At 40.0% G+C, this 22,200-nt stretch overlaps 1 protein-coding gene across 1 annotated transcript; it reads left to right on the top strand.

Moving 5' to 3' along the window:
- The first annotated feature begins 648 nt into the window (after nucleotides 1–648).
- On the top strand, nucleotides 649–21,477 carry LOC137192256 (uncharacterized). Its single transcript, XM_067602792.1, has 19 exons — nucleotides 649–799; nucleotides 2,698–2,776; nucleotides 3,129–3,217; nucleotides 6,333–6,560; nucleotides 6,689–6,769; nucleotides 7,114–7,210; nucleotides 7,705–7,828; nucleotides 8,030–8,264; nucleotides 10,744–10,900; nucleotides 11,969–12,056; nucleotides 12,190–12,252; nucleotides 12,594–12,796; nucleotides 13,217–13,348; nucleotides 14,669–14,856; nucleotides 15,233–15,381; nucleotides 15,960–16,205; nucleotides 18,726–18,891; nucleotides 19,200–19,292; nucleotides 19,398–21,477. The coding sequence occupies exons 2-18, from the start codon at nucleotides 2,728–2,730 to the stop codon at nucleotides 19,290–19,292; spliced, it is 2,388 nt and encodes a 795-aa protein (XP_067458893.1). The 5' UTR covers nucleotides 649–799; nucleotides 2,698–2,727; the 3' UTR covers nucleotides 19,398–21,477.
- The last annotated feature ends 723 nt before the right edge of the window (nucleotides 21,478–22,200 follow it).

Genomic DNA, 22,200 nt, shown 5'->3' with positions numbered 1-22,200 from the left:
ACTAAGTGGTTTCAGTGACAGCAAGGTCCATAGCAACCACCATACCTACGATAGAATATGTTGCATTCGTACAATTTTCTGGCAAGACCTGAAACAACCTTCGTAATAACTAACAAACTAAACATCATATATACTGAGCAAAGATTATAAAAATAAAATGCACGTTTCTCTTTCATGAAAACATGAAACACGTAAATCACTGATTCTGTCAATATTGTCATGTTGATCCAACTGGAAACTAGGTTATAATATAATTGAATGCACAATTGTGTACAATGTGGAATGAAAAGGAAATGCAATCTATAGTTTATTCAGTGTTGAAAGATGAAACAAAGTTGCAAATTCAACTTTGATTTGCCTTTTAAAATTGAAACAAAATCCAACAGTGATTCAACATTGACTCAGGTTCACCCATGTTGAAAATTACGACGTTGAAACAATGTCACAATATCAACTTTCAAAATCAAAACAAAATCCACAACGATGAATCACCCGTGAGTAAACACTGAAATGTCGGCTGGCAAGAGAGAAGAGAGCTCTAGAGAGCAAGTGCCAATACACAATTATTTTGGCCATCTGACAAATGTCCCTACCAAATATAACATGAACGCTACCCTCAGCGTCTGTACATGCCAATCCACCCACGAACATTGAATGTCATGAAACCAGTTTGTCCACATGAAATCATTATAAATATGTGATGGGGTATGAAAGGGCACCATTGCACTCGAATACTGCATTTCTCGGTGCTGAAACCTCAGAGCATTTTCTTCCTGATTGTCCAGAAAGCTTCCAGAAGGTAAGACAACCTGACCACTCATCTCTGTCCCTCTCTCTGTACACAGGTCATGCCCCTCGGCGTCTGATAGCAACGAACAAAGTGCCCTGTATAGCGATGCACCGGGCTTTCAGCTAACTCCGATGTAAACTCATCTGTGGCAATATTAGATGTTAAGAGCAACTGCTCCGGCCTTCCATTCACTCCAATGTTAACCCTCCCGAGGCACGATAAGATGCTGTGAGAATCGGTCCGGTGGGCACACCTGAGGACCCGCCGCCCGAAAGTATTCAATTCCCATGTTAATGTTTTCTGTTAATGATATCCTCAACATTTCCCAACACAAAAACACTAAAGTGTTCTTGATAACTCAACAATATGATAGCTTATTGTTACGGCTGTCAGTTTCTATTATTTCTCCCTCGATTCTGAGAAATATTTGGATAGCAGAAGGCTATTTTACCCAAGATCCGCAGCCACCTTTACTATGGAGACAAAGACAGTCCCAATTGTTACCCGTTACAAAACATTTACTTACTATTATATCTACTATTTACATTTAATTACTGAATTTATTCCAAACTGATTAAGATTTTTGTGTGCAGCTCATTGAGTTCCCCCCTTCACACACACACACACACACACACACACACACACACACACATATACACACATGACACTGGAGTGCTTTATTTAATGATGTTGCTCAATATTAATTGAGGAAGACTTTGTTTTAAGGATGATGATTTCATATTAAATATCCTCAGCCACATATTCTTGAGAATATAAATAATGAACAACTTGTACAGGCTATAAAACACCCTTTATTAACAGAGACAGTGATGTTTGGAGATTGGAGATTCTAATTTGCATATTAAACACATCCACTATAAAAAAAATACATTATTAAACTAGCAGGCTGTGAAATAGAAGCGTTCAGGTGAGTTTGAAAGAGCTCTAAATATATAAACTAACTTTTAAAGAAATATTTAATTGAGATGTTCTTACCATGATGTCATGAGGATGTGACTGTATGTGTGAAGATGTTACAGTGTCGCTTATGATCTTTCAAAAGATGTTCTGCTTCTTCCAAGGATTGAACTCTGAATCTTAATCTTATTTCAAAGGTAAAACGGTTGAAAAAAACCTGTGTGCTTCTTTATTCCGCAGAAGATATTTCAGTTGGTTTGTGATTTAATATTTGGAAGGAGCTGTAACTACTACTACTTTATCTCTGTAAATACTGTAGTTGTCAAGTTTCAGCAGCAAGCTCGTCTCTCTGGGAAGCTTTGTTATAGTCATGATTTCTCACCTCACAGAGAAATTCTTTGGAATAACTGTCACACACCAGCCAGGAATCAAATCTGTCTGGTGTGACACAGATCATTAAAACCATTTGTCTTACCAAACAATAAATAATAGAATGAATATTTTAACAATTACATGCATGCATACATTAAAGATCCAAAGTGTTAGAACAACATAATAATAGATCATAATACTGATAAGAGAATTAAAGCCAGAGGAGATTTGCATTTAAATGCTCACATAGAAGATATTATATTGTATTATATTTCCAGCAAAGTCAAAGAAATAGTGTTATCCCTGTAACAATATTATTGGCTGATTTACTGACAGTGATAAAAGCTCTACATTTTATAAGATTATTATTTTTGTCATGCTTCAGCTGTGTCTCAGTTGTATTTACTGTATCTATTTTTAATAAATGTCCTGTTATACATACAGAGGACAGACTGAATGATTGCTGTGCTGTGTGTTTATGTGATGTGTGATGGATGTTTTCATGTTTGGAAATGTGATCTTTTTCTACTGTGACACATGGTCTGAGATAAAGTCAACTGAACTGAACTACATTGAAATTATGGGATATCAGTGACATGTGACTGTGTGTCGTCCAGCTCTCTGTCAGCTGACTGGTCTCCTCCAACATGCTCCTCCTGCTGCTGCTCTCCCTGGCTACAGTCAGCCACGTGTCAGGTAAGAACACACATGACTTCATCCCCACGGCAGCCATGTTGAAACTCTACCTGCACCATGAGTTTAGGGATGTCAGCAGACCTGACAGATATCAGATGATCTGACACTCTGAGGAACAACAGAATTATTTGAACTGAGGCAGGAAGGTCATTGTCCAGCTGACTAGTTAGTAAACATTTTGCCAGCTTGTTCGTGATCATGGACCAAACATGTTGATCTGTGAGTCTACGTGGCTGCTGTGGGCTCCTTAGAGCTCTTTGTTCCTCAACATTAGTATCTGCAGCTTTTCCTGTTGTCCTGCTAACTGACTTCAGTTCACTAACTGACTCTCATCATGTCTCCATTTCTGCAGCTGCACGAACGTATTTTACAACCAGTATTGCAGCAAACATCAGTGCATGTCCCATTGCCTTTTATGGACGAGTTTACAAGACTCTATATGTGAGTATGATGAATCGTCACGTTTGAACAGCTGTATGTCTTTGTCCTCGTTGATCCTTTGTGTCCGTAACAATGCTTCACTTTTACTCAGAAACTATTCAATGTATAAATCAAACTTCTTTTGACTTAAAATGCTCTAAAACAAGCGTCATTTCCACTGAGGATGCACGAGGGGACATGTTTTATTGTTTCAGGTTGATTTTTCTTCCTGCAGTTTCTCTGAACTTTGTTTTTTGACTGTCCTGAGAAAAGATCTGAGTTGATCAAAATATTGATACGTTCATCTGAGGCTCCTTCAGTTACTAATGTGAGCTCAAAGCAATGAGCATAACTTATTTTGCTGTTGGTTCTGCTTCTCAGATGACACTGTTTGTTATGAACAGGCGGCTGTGGCTCAGGAGGCAGAGCGGCTCGTCCACCAGCAGGGCTGGGGCTTCGATCCCCGGCTCTTCCTGCCCATGTGTCAAAGTGTCTCTGAGCAAAGCACTGAACACCAAGTTGCTCCCGATGGTCAAGCCGGCATCAGTGTGTGTGTGAATGAGAAGTAAAACTCATAAAGCGCTTTGTCTGTGAAGGTTGACAAGTGCTTTATAAATGCAGTCCATTTACCATTTGCTGGGGCTGTATGCAGCCTGCAGACACAACTCAGGGCAGAAAAAATGTCCTGCAGACTTTGTTTCCAGTGAGATAGTTAAGCAGAGAGCTCTTTGTAGTAAAGTTAGTATTAAACATTATTTATTAGAATTAGGTTTTTTTATACTTTCATTTTTATGGAAAGCATATGAATATTTTTTTTTTACATTTATTTCTCTTTTTTACGTCATGACGCTCTTAAATGTTAGAGGTCTGTGAAGTTGGTTCAGAGTAGATGGTAGATGGCTGCAGCACAGAGACAGAGGAGAGCACGTGTTTTACAATGACTCTTTGTCATTGGTCACGATGGAAAACATGTTAAAAAAAATGCGCATCGTTCACTGTGAGGCAGTTTTAGCTCTTCAGGAGCTGCTGCTTTGTTGTGAGCTGTTACCTCCAACACACTTCTGTTAGGATGTTCCACGTCAGTGGTAACTACTGCGCCTACAGTCTGAAGCCAAAGCATTACCTTACAGTGCAATGCCATCGATGGCCCCTAGATGCAGGCTTCAAAAAGAAAGAGGCTCAGCTCCCCCAGAAAGAGTCCTGAGCTCCCCTGGAAGCAACAAAATTTTGAGTTTGGGGGGTCTTGATAAATAAGTATTAACACTTCTAATGCTGCAGTGAATGATATAAAAATATATCAAATCTATTTCAAATCTGATGTCCCGTCATTTTAAAAGTGCGTGTGAAACATGTAGCAACTTAACCTGCTTGATGGACATGTTCAGGGTGTGTTTATGTATCATGTGCTTCTGTTCTCTGTGTAATTATTGTGCACAGATTCATGTCAGATCAACAATTCTCAGCATGCGGTCGGTGCAGTGTTGCTGCCGGAGCGCACATCCTAACCGTGCATTCAGTTCAGCAGCCTCTCATCATTTCTGCATTAAATCTGAGTGTCCCCTCCGTCTGTCAGACTTAGCTGCTGATCCCGATCACGTACCGTCATGAAGCAGATTTCTCTTTTACAAAAATAAGATTTCAGACAATAATACATGTAAAAAAACACCCTCCTAAAATTTTTAATTAAATTTCTCACTAAGTGATGAGTTAATTTTTCAAATGTTTCTTTGTAAATATTATAGACAGCAATAGCCTAAATAAGTCTCTCTCTCTCTCCTTCCCTCCTCCTGAAGCTGTCCGTGGTCCAGAATGTTGCTTGACTGACGTATCGCCTTCAAAACACTGATCTGGCTTATCTTTGAACTTTATTAAATGCTGTATTTCAGCTATATGTATGTAAGCTGTCACTGATGAAAGTGTCTTATTCTTTGTTGTCAGTGAACCTTTTTACTCAGTTTGCTTTTAAGAGCAGTCTGAGTGTAATTATCAGAAATATGATGAATGTGGGGCCTGACCAACGTGGCAGCATGTAATCAAACACATGGTCACATGTAAACACACACAGTCCATTTACAGAAGTGTCATGTAGCACAATGAACCAGCCACATGACAGAAACTTTATCCTGGTTTATTTGTCTCAGCAACTCTTGACAGTGACTGTGATCATCTCTCATTCTGTCTTCAGCTGAGGCCACAGTGGGAACATGTGAAAGGATCAATAGTGAGATCTTGGTTGTGCTCACAGTTGATAAGCAACGTGCTGATGAAACATGTGGACCTCAGAGTTCAAACACAAGCGCAGCGCCTGCTGTCTGAAGCTTTGATTTCATTCATGGGCAGCGAACATGGAGACTCAGGCTGTTTGATTTCTGTGCACGTTGGAAACTGTTGGTTTAAGAGGCTTTTTCAAGTCCTGTTGGTTGATTTGTTTGCACGGATCCACAGCAGGTTTTGTCTGTTGCCTGGTGTTGGTTTGTGTGTGTGTGTGTGTGTGTGTTTGTGTGTGCGTGTGTGTGTGATAGCCTTCACCAGGGTACTGTACCATGAAGTGAGACTACTATTACTACTACTAAACTATTACTGCATCACATACTCAGAATACTTTGTTCATCATCTGATAAAAAAACTAAAATACTTAGTTTACTTACTTACTTTAAGCTGTAGTCTTATAATATTTGGGAATTATTTCTAGTGTTTTTACATCTTCTATTGTGGTCATGTGATTATATTGTTTCCTTTGATTTTCACTTTTTGCTGTTGCTTTAACCAAATTCTCCTGCAGGTGTTTGGTTTCATCTCATATCATATTAAGTACTTCATTCATGGTTCTGATGATGTCACTCAATATTAACAACCCCACTTCTTTCACATTAACTCACTCGTAGCTGGAAAACCAGAGCTTGTTGATTTCCAGCTTCATGATAGCAGTTATCCAGTGAAGCAGCTGACCAAAGAGAGCCAGACTAAGCTGAACCTGCTTCATGGTTCAGGCCTCTGGTGTGCGTCAGACTGTCCGTGTCCCCGCTGGGATTCGATCCCACGTCAGAGAGACATCCAGAGAGAGAAAGAAGAACAGAACACATTCACCTTCATCAGTGTTGTTGATTTATTTGTTGTGTATCTCTGATGTTAACAGGTGAACTTGACGGACAGCAACGTCGCATTTTGTTTCAAAGGCCCGTACAGGCCTGGAAGCAAAAACGACTGTATTCTGATACCTAAGGGAGCAGTCACCAGAGGTTATCTGGGTACAACCCAAAGTACATATAGACCAGGATCCTATTATCATATAGGTCTGCCTCAACTCACAGGTTCATCAACATGCGAGGTGTACGTGGTTACAGAGAATGGAAATAGCCAGGCGGTGAGTGTTGTTCAGTTTCATCAGTGTCCATCTGTATATCTCTTATAACAAATCAGTCAAAGCCTTTTCTTAAAGATTTAAGATGTTATTTCCTAACAGTGTCTGAATCTCCTGTTTTATGTTTGCAGGGTCTATTCTACTTCGCACAGTTTGGTGAACAAGGAGCTTTATCTGCAATATTGTATCCAGCCTGGTCATCTAGTCCTGTGGTAGGTATATGTTTGATATGTTTGGGGACAAGTTAACACACACACACACACACACACACTCACACTCACACACATTTCCAGCAGTTGACTGGAAGTGATTCAGATGGAGTTTTGATGCTTTTGGAGAGGCTGGTTTATGTTTAAAGACTTTTAAGAAAAATAAGAAAGTATCCAGGATGTTAACAAAACCGTGAAAGCTCTGAACACTTCACAGACATGTTGCTTTATTTGGACGAGACAGTTTTAGTTCAGTTTGTCCACAAAGTTTTGTTCATATCTTCACGTGTTGTGCTTCTGTCCTGTCAGTGTGTGACAGTAACCTCTGTGATGTCGCTTCTTTGTAGGAGGCCGTTGTGCAGGTCGATGATGTTAAAGTGGATGACTGGAAAATGATCCCAGGTCTCACAAACTACACGGACATAAGTGGATGCAGACACTCAGGTTAGCAGAGCAAATAATTATTAAAGGACCAATTCACCCAAATTACAAACAGTCGTATTTCATCTCTTCCCTCTGGTGGAATCTGACCAGTCAGATAGTTTTGGTTTTATTTGTCCAGGTATTGAGCTCTCTGTCTGAGATTTCTGCCTCCACCGAACACAGTGCAGATCATTCAGTTTGTGATGCTGACAGCATTATAAGACATTTAAAACATTCAACAGCAACGTCTCTTTCCACAAACAGGGTCCATCCACACAACACACTGGAGTAGTTCCAGTTCAACTACAAACCACAAACTGAACTCCATTCACCTCCATTGTATCAGAGTGGAGGCAGAAATCTCACACGGCTGGACAGATATGATAAAATCAGTTGCTTTGTAATGTGGATGAACTGACTATTTAAATGGGCCCTCAGGGGTCCTCGAAGCCAAACATCATTATAAAGTTACTGTTAGAGTTTGTACACGATTCAGCAATCTGAGTTTTTTACAGGTGCTCTACTTCTACCAAAAACGGGAAAATGTGAATCAGAAGACTCCCCTGTAACCTGTAGTGCTTCAGCAGTCCTCAACACCACTCCTTGTGGCTCCGGAGAGATCTGCCAGGGCGACGGCCAGTAAATATATTTGATTCATATGTCTAACAGAATGCAGTTTTCTGTTCTGTCATCATTTAGTTCTGTGTCATAGCTCAGTGTCAGTGAGTAGTTTCCATCCCATACATCAGTAGCATCTTTTCATGTCACTGTTGCTGTTCCTCAGTCATTTCCAAATGTCTCATCATGCTGATGATGCTACTTGTCCCAAACCTCTGTCAGATGTGTCTTGGATGCCACGTGCACTGTAACCGGCTCCACTGTCATCGATCTCGGCGGTCAAGTTGTCTCTGTCCCGGATCGCTGTGCGTACACTCTGATGTCAGAATCAGGCGTCCACCTGCAGGCCGTCTTCCAGGACCGCCGTCGTAAAGATGTTAGTTTTTTGGACCATGTGATCCTACATCTGGATGACCCAGGCGTTAACTTTCACCTGGGACAAGGTGGGAGGGTTCAGGTAAGTTATCTACAGCCACAGTTTCACTTGGAGCGAGTGACGGACTTTGATCCAGAGTCCTCCTCACATCCTCCTGGTTGTTGGATCTCGTCAGTGTTCAGAACATTCAGCTGTTACTGTGGGTTGAAGTTTCTATTTTTGTGCTGCTGCTTTCCATTAATGTACCAAAAGCAGTCATCATTTGATCTTTTTGTTTCGTCTGCATCCTTTCAAGCCAAGACAAGAAGTTCATAAAAAGAGGCACCCCCCAACATATTATTTATTTCATTTTATTCCAAAGTAACACCATGGTATATGCAGACACTGTGTTAATGTTCTGAGGTAAAAAAGTCCTGTTTACTCAAACGCTTATTGTTTGACGTTGTGGTTTAGTTCACAAATATTCACTGTGCTCCAGTTTCCATGATACGGTTAATAAGTTGAAAACATATATATGGCAGGATATTTGTGCGAGTTCCATAAGACTGTCTGAGATTCAGTGTGGATTGATACATTTAATAAAATGGAAGCATATCTGTTCTGTGAGAAAACACTTTCTATGTAAATTGGCCACGGCCTCTCTCTCCAGTTCACCGGCCCTCCCCCACCATGCAATGGGTGCTGGAGATAGGAGACTGTCACATCCTCATACAGACAGCTGCTGTGATGACTTCCCCCTGTCCTGTGCATAAGCATGAACACCCCCTGCTGCTGATTGGCCAGAGTAGTGTTGTGTTGTTCGCTCCAAGCCACTGTGTTTACATGCCCATTTACAGAGCCAGGGCTGTGTATGGACACCATGTTTTTCAGTCCACACACAGAATGGACAGTTAGCGGACCTTGAGGAGATATTTGCTGAATTTGACAAAAAGTGTATTGGATTAGAATCACTGACTTTACTTTTAATCCTGAATGAAGCTTGCAGAAAGAGTGTATACTTTAAGTTTTACTCTATTTGTTATGTAGCAAAAACATTCACAAGCACAATATATTATTAAGGTCCTATGTTACCTGAAACCGGAGAACATAACAGCCAGCATAATTTCAATGAATGTTATTGAATGTGAAGAACATATTTAAAAATTGATTTTTGAATAAATAAGGGTCAAATTGAACACAGAACACTCTCTACAGTTTGTATAAAAATGAGTATCAGCTGCACAAAAATAGAAAAGTTGTGAAATTTGATCATTTTTATATATTCTCACTTTGAGAAAAGTCATAAAATATCTGGCTGAAAGAAAAGTGTTTAGGGTGTTATTACTGCACTCAAATGTAAAAGCGGGTCAGATTTGACCTGGATGGTGTGTAAGGGTTCACATGAGAGTTGACAGTGTTTCCTACTTAGACCACAACAGGGAGTGTAACCTTACATCTGTCACACATGTTGTACTGCAGTGCTGAGAGGAAAGGCTGGACAGAAACCTGTCAACAATGTGTCATTTTGTGTATTTTTGTGGATAAGCGAGCATAAAATGTGTAATAAGTGGACATATGTGTAGAGTTATTGCAGAGGGTCATATATATGGTGGGAAAGTTGGCTGTTTATTCATGTTGAGAATGTTTTGGCAGAGGTTTAACTGTTAGCTATGTCAACTTAGCAGCTAAGCTAACCTGTGCTAGGTGTTCAGGGACCCTGTGGTGCTGTTTTAAGAGTCTGTGCTTGAATTACCTTGTTACCGGTGATGGAACAAGGACTCAGGTCCTTTACTTAAGTAAAAGTAGAAATATCACAATGTAAAAATACTTAATTACAAGTAAAATTCCTGCATTTAAAATCCTACTTAAGTAAAAGTACAGAAATATTAGCAGGTACATTTACTTAAAGTATTAAAGGTAGTAGTACTTGTTTTGCAGAAAAAAATTGGGCTGTGAATATATTAAATACATTTGATAAATTGCATTATTAATACTGATGAATCAGTTCATAAACAGCAATTTATTGTCATTATTTGATCTTCAGGAGTTTATAAGAGTCACAAGATAAATATGAGCAACAGTGAGATGATAGTTTGTGTAGGAAAGAAGAAAACTAAAATTCTGCTTCATAAACTGAAATTCATTTTCAGGAACTTTTCTCTCATCTTTTCGTTTCTTTGTGAAATATTGCAGTTTCATCTCTTTGGGTTTTATGTATTTGAAGTTTAGAGCAACTAGCAACTCACAGACATCTGAAAACACGATGAAAAGACACAACTACACACTGATTTCATGTTAAGTTCAGAACCGCTGCTTTAATCTTAACTAATACAGCAAAATTAACAGACTCATCTTATTTCATGTGAAGTGTTAATCTGAAAATCAACTAAAGCTGTAGATGAATGTAGTGGAGTATAAAGTACAATATTTCCCTCTGAATTGTACAGAAGTAAAAAAAATTTAAATACTCGAATAAAGTACAAGTAATTTATATTCAAATGTAGGTTGTTACTTTTGATCACTGCTTGCTGTCATGTTTGATGGTGTGTTTCCTCCACTTTGTCCCTCTGCTGTGATTCAGCTGAACGACACAAAGCTGAGCCTCAGCAGCACGCCTGTGGAGCATCATGGTGTGCAGCTCTCTAAGGACCAAACTGGAGTCACAGCCAAGCTGGTGCACTCCAACTACAACACCTCTATCTTCTTTGATGGCTACACAGCACAGATCCACATGACAGGTACAGAAAAACACGTCCTACATGGATAAAAGAAGGCGGCAGCCAGTTTTTTCTCTGTTTGTCTCCATATGAGAAGAATGAACAACTATCTTACAAATGTTGTTTTTCAAACTGAAACATTATTTTGCTATACGCTGATGATGCTGATTGATTTAGAAAAAAGAATTTGGCCATATGGTGCAGTAAACCCAGAATGCATGGCATCAACTTGAACAACCCATGTTTCTTTGCACAAAGTAAATTTAGTATGTGTTGTCTATATTATGTTTAGATGTTTATATGCTGTATATGTATGTTTATATGACATTTATATTGCGTGTTTATATTATGTGCTTTACTAACTCTGTTTATCATTTAACATTTTCTTACATTTTTCTCTGTTCACATTTTAAGCTTGTATCCTGTCTTCAACATGTTGTATCTCTTTGCACAGTGGGATGGGAGGGGGGGTTAAAAGCAGCTCTCAAAGACTTATAAAGAACAGTGGAAAGAGGAAATCTGGAATAAGCCCCAACCTTCAGATCAAAGGAGATTACTGCACAGAATCATACATTACAGTTATCAGAGAGGTCTGAGGTCCTTATGTGCACGCTGGTTACTGAGGCCTTGATGTGTTTCTTGTGATTTTGGTTTTGTTGAGGATGAATTTCATTTTGCTTCATCAGTTCATGTACAGCAAACTATTGAGTTCATTATCTGCAAAATTCCATGAAAGGATCCTGTTTCGTTTCAGTTGACTGAAGGTGAAACTGTATGCTGAGTCTGTATTTTAAGAGATTTTTGTTTTGGTGAGATTAATAGAAAACGTGTGCTGGTTAATATTAGCATATCTGTTAGCATATGGCCCGATGCTGCTGAGGTTGGGTCTATGACTGAAGACACTTGACAGCTGGCGTTAAGAAGGACGGGGAGCTGCTGGTCTGCTTTCTGCTCTGTTTGTACGTTCAGATGTGATCATACTGTGACTGTATGAATCAGTGGTTGACAGCTGTCCTTTAGTGAGCAGCCGTGTGCATCCAGTCCGACAATTTATTGATCTGAATCACATTCTCTCCTCAAACTGTCCAGTACCAGGCGGAAACACCCTGCAGGGTTTATGTGGCGACTCCAGCCGGTCTTTGAGTGACATGAAGGTCTCTGCGTACAGCTCAAGCAGGTAAGACCACGTCACTGCTGTGACTGCTGCCTCATCACTGGGCTGCATGTATACTAGTAGTGCCTGTGTGTGTTTATATGAAGGAGTGAGGCCTGGGTAACACTCCTGACTTCTGCTGTTTGTCTCCCCCTAGCTGTGAGAAACAGTACAATGACACTGCTGACAGTCAGATCGACTGCAAGACAGTGACTGAACGGTGAGCAGAGACACACCTGAACACACATCAAACTCTCCTTTGATCTATAAAACAACCAGAGTTACTCTTCATCATACGTTGATCTGTGAGAAAAAGAACATGTTGTTCATGTTTCATGTTGTCTGATGTGAGCAGGGATGAAGCTGGAAGCCAAACACAACTGAACTCAGATTATACACCTTTTTATTTGGGGAACAGAGTTTTTGTGTCAATCTGTCTACACAACACCTGTCCTGTTATTAGACCCAATAACACTAACCTTTGTCTTGTTCTTCATGTTAGTAATCATTGACCTTATCTTTCTGTCTGACTGGACTTGATCGTTCTCTCTCCCATGACAGCTGTAATCTCCTGAAGGAGGATCCCTTCACCTTCTGCCACAACCACACCAACCCCGAGCCCTTCATCACCGCCTGCACCAACACTCTGTGCAAATACCCAGCAGTGGACGGTCTCAACTGCCAGTTCCTGGAGGCTTACGCCAGAGCCTGCAGCCTGCAAAGCAAAGACACGCTGGAGGACTGGAGGTCAAAGGCCAGCTGCCGTAAGACCGTCCTTTACTGTCATTCAGTTATGTTTTATAGGGCATGATAGGACAAGATGAGCCCAGATAACAGTGAGGACAGAACAGGAATCAAGAACTCTACTACAAGTAAAGACCTGCATTCAGATTTACAGTAAAATATGAAAAATAGAAGCAGTAGGTGCAGTGCATGTGATCAGATCAGATCTTCTGCGGACAGTGAAATGGCCACCTTCTCTGTCTACAGTGTTCCAGATGTAGACGGGACAAAGTGTTCTTCATATTTGACTGAATAAAGAACAAAGTTTGGTTGAGCTGTGTGATAATCTCATGCACGCTGTTACTAAACTGCTCACAAGGAGTCAGGATCCGATCAGCTGTTGTTCCTGTTTATCTTACTGACTGACTCTAGTAAGTATTGATCTTTGTTTGATCTTTCAGCCTCCCCCCGGGCCTTCTGTCAGGACAAGTTCTGCAGTGCTCATGAGTTCTGTGCTGAGGACATCAGTGGTGGAACCAGCTGCTACTGTCGGGCCATTTTTGGCTCCAAGTACAGATCGACAAACACTTTTGGTATGAAGACTGAACAAGGAGACCCGTCTCACACGTGAAATGACACAATATGACATCAAATATCATAGTTTACATGTGAAAACATGAATTTATTTTGTGAGCTGGAAATACAGCATCTGACATACTGTCACATGAAGTGAGCATTCTCTGTTGGTTCATAACAACCACAGACACTTTCTCACACTGGATCGATTATTAATTTTATTAAAAAAGTATTGATTAGTGGAATGTGATGTGCTATTTTAACCACGCAAGTACAACAACAACTGCAAGGTGGTAGGTCTTAGGCACACGGACAGTGTAGGCGTCTCTATGTGCACCTGCTGTTTTGCTTCATGTATGTGCAGCAGCACAATGTGCAAAAGGGCTGAATGAAGGTGAATAGAGATCAGCAGGTGTGGTGATTATTAAATACTCTCTCAGCCAGTCACATCACTGCTCTCATAGCTCTGAAACAGCTGAGCCAATCACAGTTAAATGTGATAACAGCAGCTCAACACACAGAAGGCTTTTCTTCACGAAATGTCTGGATGGTTCAGAGCGTCATGACATGAACACACATCACCACAAATCTGCAGCCAAAGACAGATGGAGTAGTTTTTGTCATCAATGAGTTACTATAATAATGAAAAATAAAGAAATTGATTTGGTGAAGTCGTTTATATGATTATATCGGATCAACACAATTTCAGCAGTAATTCCAGTGTATCTTACCTCGTACATGGTCAGATAGTTCAGTAATTAATTTTACACAACACACTACTTTTGCTGATAAATAAAGTTGGAAAAGAGGCTGATGAGCTGCTAATCCAACCTCTCCTTCATGAAAAAGCAGAATATCAAGTTATAACCAACCAGTGTGTAACAGCACTGTGCTCTGACGCAATACTTCTCAGAGGAGTGTTAGTGTTTAATTGAAATAAATTAGTTATATTTTAAGCATTAATCTGTTGTTACAGCATATCTGCAGCAAGTATTTAGTTTAATCCTGTTGATAAAATCACCAAAGCAGCAGCAGATTGGCGTTGCACCAGAAACAGACATGGTTCTGAGACATCTGTCTTCAGGGTGACTTCTAGGACCAAATTTCAACCAAAATACAACGACTGTCTTTGCACTGCTTTATTTGAATGAACCTCCCACCTGTGCACTGTGTGCTGGTCACCAAAATGCCACACAGACGGGCAAAGTGAGTTTTAAGATCAGGAAAATACAAAACTGTCAGAGCACTGGTCGGGCTGGTCGTTGCGCCTCCATGAAAATAGCCCTCACTGTTGCACGTATGTGTGTTTCATTCTCCTCGTCTGTCCTGCTGTACAGGTGAGCCGACCATCTGCAACCAAAACTCTGCTTCACTTAAGCTGGTTGGTTGTCTCCTGGAGGAAAAAAGCATCGACTACTCTGTCTTACACCTCAATGACCCAAACTGCAGAGGTCAGCGGGACAGCAAGACCCACATGGTGACCTTCAGCTTCGACAGCAGCAACGTCTGTGGGACGGTGGTCAAGGTGGGCTTCTCTTCTCTACTTACTGACTCTCCAGTCAGAGCCAGTCAGATCCCTTCTACCTCTCAGCTGAGCTTTTCCTCACACTTGTAGTGTTTGTGATCCATGTGTAACTGCAGGGGCGTGGTCAAGACACGCCACCTCCTTTGTTCCCTGAAATACTGGGGATTTATGAAGCTTATTCTGACACACAGCCAGTCAACACCTCAACAGTGTCAGATGTTACAATATACAATACAGTTTCTGTACCGTACAATACAATAACTAATGGGGATCTGAACAAACAAAACAACAGGTGAAATCCAAACATGAATGTGTGGTTTCCTTCACCTGAAACCTCACCTGCAGTAACACTGTCTGAATCCCTGTGACCCTGCAGGCCGACAGCAGCAAAATCATGTACAAGAACGCCATCATGACTCGGAACAGCTCTGGCCCCATCACTCGTCATGACCAAGTGAACATCGACTTCTCCTGCTTCTACAACCAGCCAGACACCAGGACTGTGGCCTTCAAAATCAAAGACAGGTGAGTGGTTCAACAGGTTTGACCCTGATTCACCTCTGAAGTCACAGCTGACAGTTTATTCTCACATTTAAATAAAGTGAAAAAGTAAAGTTACTTTAAAACCTGTGCTGGTTGAAACAGATTTATTTTTTTAACTCTGAAGTTATGAAACACTGAATCATGAATGTTTGGGATCAAATTTCGCTGTCTTCCCTCTTAATATGACTTAATCCATTCACCATTCACTCATGTTCATGTGGACAGTTTAAGTGACTCTCAGCTGAAAAATCAAGGATTCATATTTCCTGCTGAATGTAAAGCAAAGGAGTTACAACTGAATTTAAAATGGGAAGGTTGAGTTTCACTGGACTGAAGCTTGTTCGAGGCCTGTGCTAAAGTGTGTGTTTTGTGGTTCTTCCTGTGTGTTGGACAGTAGATGATTCATTGTTGGAGCTGTTGAACTACTGTGTATATGCACTGCTGTGGTTTTACTGGTGACACATCATCTTTAGCATGTACCTGTGTAGATCAGCTGATGTCTGCATACAGAGAATTAATCAGATAATAAATGTGTGTGTGTGTGTGTGTGTGCTCTGCAGCTCTGTGATCCAGCAGATTGTATCTGGAGCTTGGAATTACACTCTGACCATGAAGGCCTACACCGATGCCGACCGCACTCAAGCTGTGGAGTCCAGCACAGAAATCCAACTGGAGCAGACCATCTGGGTGGAGCTGAAGACGGACGGGCTAGATGACAAACTCGTCGCTGTGGTGACCGACTCCTGCTGGGCGACCAACGAGCCGTCACCCAGTGAGATTCTGAGATATGACCTGATCATTGGGGGGTGAGAGACACAGAGGTGGAAGCCAGTCTGCGGCTTTTCACTGCTGCTTTGACATTTCTCAGTCAGTTCTATACGAATAAGAAGTGAAGATTCATTAAGAATCCTGCTTTCTGATTCGACTTATCGACTACTGAAAGCAAAGTCTGGTCCTACCACACTTACCTCGACTTTATTTGATTTGATATCCAGCTATAAAAATTCAGAACTTCTTATCCTGGGTGATATAAACAATAACTGGTTAACTAATGCTTCTGATAATCTAAAAAATCTCTGCAATGGATTCAATCTCACACAGCCTATTTCTTCACCTACTTATCCAGATCCAAAAAGTGCAGAAAAGGCCACACTCGAAGATATTATTTTGACCTCAACATTATAAATCTAGTGGTGTTTTTCCTCTCGGCTTCAGTGACCACTGCCAAACAGCATGCATCCATGACACGAAATAACAAAGATTCAAACGAAATATCACTGTCAAAAGGAATTTTAAACACTTTTCTGAGCAAGCATTTTTGTTTGATTTGTACTAAAGTGATATTGGGTTTACCATGGCAATTCCTGATCCACACTTGGCGTTGGATTATTTAATAAAAACATTTAATTCCATTGCAGACAAGCATTCGCCTTTTACGAAATTCATAGTCAAAAACAGGAACAATCCTTGGTTTCATTTGGTAAATAGCTGAAATGTTACATGAAAGGGATGCTCCCTGGCACAAAGCGCGAACAACTAAATCATCCTCTGATTGGCAATATTTTTGTCAACAACGTAATAGGTGTTTCACTGTTATTCAAAATGCTAAATCTTCATTTTATGTCTCTGCACTATCTGAGAGTAAAGGAAACCCAGCAATTTTTTGGAAAAAGGTCAAATTATTTTCCCATAGTCCTACTTCATCCTGTGAAATAGTTCATTTTATTGCATCAGGTTATTTATCTGAAACTGCTGGATTTCCTCCCTCCACCTCTGATCATAGTGCACATTACTGGACAAACACTTTAGGCACTCAGACCTTTTCATTGGAGCCTTTTGCGAATCTTGAAGTGTTTAATGCTCTTTGTTCTATCAATCCAAAATATTTATGATCATTCAGAGCCAAGGTTTTTAGTATTAGCAGCTCAATTTTTAGTTGAATGCTTAACTTATATTTTTAATCTGACTTTGGTAACAGGAAGCATCCCTGACATTTGGAAGACAGCCTACATTCTACCTTTACATAAAGGGGCTCAGTCCAATGAGCTACATAATCATCGACCAATTTCTAAACTATCATGTATAGCTTATGTGTTAGAGAAAGTGGTAAATGATCAGGTGAGAACATTGTTAGATCAACAAATAAATGATAAATGTTTTTAAATCTTATCAATCAGGATTTAGAGCTGGTCATAGTAATGTGATGGCAGCATTAATAGTCTTGAATGATGTTGCTAATGCATTAGATAACAGGCAGGATTGTGTCGCCCTTTTTATTGGTTTATCTAAGGCTTTCGATACTGTCAACCATCAAATTCTTTTGAAACACTTGAAATCTATTGGATTTGATGAAAAATCTTGTTCTTGGTTTGCAAATTGTCTCAGAGGTATAATTCAAGCTGTTGTGGTTTATGGCTATATGTCAAGCTTTAGGAGTGTAAACAATAGTGTGCCACAGGGTTCCATTTTAGACCCACTTTTATTCACTATTTTTATAAATGAATTAGGTGAAAAAGTGACAAAAAAGTCAATTCATCTGTACACAGATGACGCTATTACCTATAGAATAGCGCTTTCTGTTACCCAGATTGCTCAAAACTTGCATACTGATTTCTGTGCAGTACAGCAAACATTGATTGATGTTAAATTACTATTAAACTCAGATAAACAAAATGTATGCTGTTTTCTAGAAAACTGACAGTACCATGGAAGTAAGTATTACTACTTTTAATGGGACACCGATTGAAAGAGTATCCTCTTATAAATACCTTGGTTTCTGGATAGATGATGAGCTATACTTCAAAAAACGTATTGATGAAATGACTAAATCTCGAAAAGCAAACTGGCATTCTTTTATAGAAATAAGTCTGCATGTCATACGCAGAATTATAGAAAGCAAACTCTATGGACTATGGTGGTGTTATTTATAAGCACTCTCCTGATTCTACTCTTAAACGTCTCGATGCAGTCTATCATTCCGACCTAAGGTTCATAACCGGAATTGGCTTTAAAATATAACATATAACATTTTTTGCCTCTTTATTTTTCTTTCTTTCTCATTAGCCTTTTCATCCTATATAGGTCTGAGTGTGCTTTTTTTAGTTGTGCTTTTTAATGTGCAAAAACAAAGAATAATAAGAACCAGAATCAAGAAGCAGAATCAGAGTCAGAGTCCATAAAATGGAAACTGTCATAAACTCCCAGCAGAGAGACTCGCAGTGAGTTCAGACTGAGTCAAACGTAGACGAGACGTTCAGAGGAATCTGTGATTCTGGGGATGCTGATGCAGCTTCTAACATCTGGTGTGTTTTCTTGTTTCTGAGCAGCTGTTCGAACCCTGCTGACCAGACGGTGAAGGTGCAGGCTAACGGACTGGGAACATCCAACTACTTCTCCTTCAACATGTTCCAGTTCTCTGGGAAGTCTGGTGACGTCTACCTGCACTGCAAACTCAACCTGTGTGTGAAGAAGAAGAACAGCACCTGCGCCCCGGTACGCCTGCTTCACAAATCTACTCACAGATACATGCAGAACAGCTGCCGTCTGAACACACTTCATTAAATACATGTTCTCATGATGGGTCGATCACATCTCAGATGATCAATACCATGTTCGATTTCAATGGTTACATATCACAGTACATTTTGACTGACTTCAACTAAAGTATTTATATTTTATTATTATTTTCAGTATGTCATATATGTTTTCTTTCTATCAGAAGCTCCAGTCAACTAATATCAGTGTAGGACTGACTGAAATCTAAATCTTCATCTGTGTCTTTGTCTTGAATTTTGTCTCAGAGCTGCAGCGGAAGTAAGAGAAGACGCAGATCTGCCAGGACTACATATGAGGATGTAAACCCAGCCTTCATCACCATGGCCTGGACTAATTAGGTAAAAGCTAAATGCTGATTTATGTCATTGCACTGCGGTTTGGGAGAAAAGACATCAGCATCACACAGCAGAGACTAATAACTAATCCTCTGGTTGTCTTCTCAGGTTGTTTCCATGGCAACTCGGACGGACCTACAGACTGTCGACCTTCAGCATGATTCCAGACTTTTGCTTCATCCTGATCAAGAGCCACGTTTCCTGAAAAGATTAGCTCAGTTGTTATTGCTAATGAAGCCACGCTAGCACAAAGCTGTGATAACTAAACACTCCTGATCCTCCTCCTGCTTTGATTGGCCAATTCAGTCCAGTTTAAAGTTAAGAGTTGATTCGGTCCAGCAGGAAACAATCTGCAGCTCACATGAACTGTGTGAATGAGGACATTCAGCCCCCATCAGCTCTGAGCATGTTAGCGTGGATCATGTGTCAGTAACAAACCTGAGTAAATCTATGATGGAACGTCTCTGCAGAACATTTTTCTGTGCCTTCCTCGGTGATTTACACTTTAAAAAGACCAAACAGGCAGCAACAGAACAGTTGATCTGAATCAGGTTCATGTCTTCATATCACACAGACTGCACCTCCTTCATACAGGATCTCACTGTTCTGTGATTAATCAGACCCAAAACATAGGAGCAACTTTTCTGCAGTTAAGCATTTTTTAAATAATCTACTTATTGTTACGGTGAAGGGAAACATATTATAACCAAATTATTACATCCTTAGTACATCTACACTCAATAACAAGAACTTCAATTTACTCTCAAATAATGAAAAACAACTGATGATTGATACAAAGTAACTCAGGGATGTAGACATGGAAGGATTTACGGTGACCAAAGTGAATGTTTTCTTTCTTGTGTGCACTGACTAAAACAATGATGAATGAAGGGTTTTAAAGGGTTTAATTCACTACGCCTTACTTTCCATTTATTGTGGTTTCTGTATTAAATTAATGAAAACTATCTAATGGAGTTTTTCCACCAAAAAGAATGTGTATCATCCAAAAAGTCTGAGCACTGAAGGCTGTCAGATGTTGTATCAGAAGTGAAGAATAGGACACCAGCGTCCTGGTCCAAAAAGCAGGTTTATTGATTATCTGGAAAACCTGAAAAACTCAAACCTGAATAGAGTTGACCTGGAAGACACAGTGGATCCAAAGCTCATGGAGATGTTGTGCTCTGAAGTGTCAGTAAAGTTTTTCAGAGAAGTGGAGGACATTTATTCCATCCTGATGGCACTGGTTAGATAAGAGACAGTCATGCATACCATAGTATAACCTTCCTCTTTTCTATTTCTTTTGTATTTACTCTGGCTTGTTTGTGGTGAACAGCAGCCTGGAGACCATCATCAGCTTGTGCCTGTAACAGAATATCAGATCATGCTCAGTTCAGTCTCATTAATGGAGGAAAGTCACTCTTGAGCCCTGAGAGAAGGTTTGCCACAAAAAGGTTTTAATGTTCAGTCTGAGGGAAAGTCCATCAACATGCTGATTATCAGTAGATTCAAGTGAAATGTTAACTGTGACTTCAACTGAACCAAACATGTGGCTTTAATGACACTGAGACCTGCTGTGGTGCTGTTTCATCTTTATTATATTTTTGTTTAAGCATCAAAGACCAAATAAATGAAAATAAATGAATAAAGGGGATGTGGGTAAAAGAAAAACATGAGTTTGTGTGTTTTTATGGATTTCTGTAAAGTGTAAAGTCTTCACTGTGTGCTGTCCATAATCTTCAGTTAAATTTTTCTTTAACTGCGATCACTTGGACTCATATTTGATGAGTGCCGCTGGAAGCTGTTTCTTTAAAATAAAGCTTTATTTATATGGCACCTTTCAAAACAGTCAAAGTTACAAAGTACTACCAAACACCAAAAACAGGAATTTAAAAAACTCAATAAAATCCAAAACAAAGAAGTCAACATAACATAATTAAAACAGTTACACAAATTACCATCAGTTCAGACACAGACATGAGATAAAAACAGGTTTTAAGAAGAAATTTAGAAGCAGATGCTGAGTTTGCCTGTCAGAGACCTTCAGGCAGGGAGCTCCACAGTTCCTGGATAACAAAGGACCGATCACCCTTAGTGTCAAGGCGAGATTTTGGAACCATTCCTACGGCCCTGCTGGAGGATCTCAAGCAGCAAACAGGTTCATACGGAGGGAGATGGTCATAGATATATGAATCTGATCATGCATGGTTTTAAAAACAAGCAGTAAAATCTTAAAATCAAATCTTAAAATTCTAAAGGATGACTGGTGTAGTCACTTCTCTTAGAATGTGTTAAAAGACTGTTTGTATCAGCTGTTGTCTTTGGATGCCTGGCCCGCTTAGACCAAAATAAAGTTTGGTGGAGCAGTCGAGTCTGAAAGATATACGAGCATGTGTGACCTTTTCCAGATCTGAAAATGAGGGGAACTTTTGGTTAAATGTCTCAGCAGGATTGTTCCACTTTTGGCATCTGAAAATGAAAAGACAACTTTAAATAAGAAATTACATATAGGTTTCAGGCCTCTTTTTTAACATTGTTAGATAAGGCACCCAGACCCAACTCTTCATGATACTTGTACTGGTGTGAGAGAAGTGATTATCATTATTTCAAACTGCAGAAAATGCTTAATTTCAGCAGCAAAATCTGTGTTCCAGGTTTTCTCAGGACATACATCATTAATACATATTATGTTGTGGCCCAGGGGCATGTAGATGGTAAATGAAAGGGGATCCAGAATCTATCCTTTGGGGACCCCACAAATGAGAAGGGCTTGAGAGGAGAAGGCATCTCCAAGCATAACAGAAGGACCTGTTGGACAGATAAGAGATGAACCAATCCTGAGCCACATCACTAACGCCAACATAGTTTTTCAGATGGCTGAAGCTTATGCAGAGCAGTCTCAGTGCTGTGCAGA

The sequence above is a fragment of the Thunnus thynnus genome, chromosome 11 (assembly GCF_963924715.1).
Source record: "Thunnus thynnus chromosome 11, fThuThy2.1, whole genome shotgun sequence".
Taxonomy (NCBI): Eukaryota; Metazoa; Chordata; class Actinopteri; order Scombriformes; family Scombridae; genus Thunnus; species Thunnus thynnus.
This window is presented reverse-complemented; position numbering and strand designations above follow the sequence as displayed.

What these genes read in the sequence shown, in the direction of transcription:
- LOC137192256 (XM_067602792.1), top strand. Translation starts at nt 2,728, where the DNA reads ATGCTCCTCCTGCTGCTGCTCTCCCTGGCTACAGTCAGCCACGTGTCA. An exon ending in TCTGCGTACAGCTCAAGCAG is followed by an intron (nt 12,057 to 12,189) that starts GTAAGACCACGT and finishes GTCTCCCCCTAG; the next exon opens with CTGTGAGAAACAGTACAATG. An exon ending in GCCTTCAAAATCAAAGACAG is followed by an intron (nt 15,382 to 15,959) that starts GTGAGTGGTTCA and finishes TGTGCTCTGCAG; the next exon opens with CTCTGTGATCCAGCAGATTG.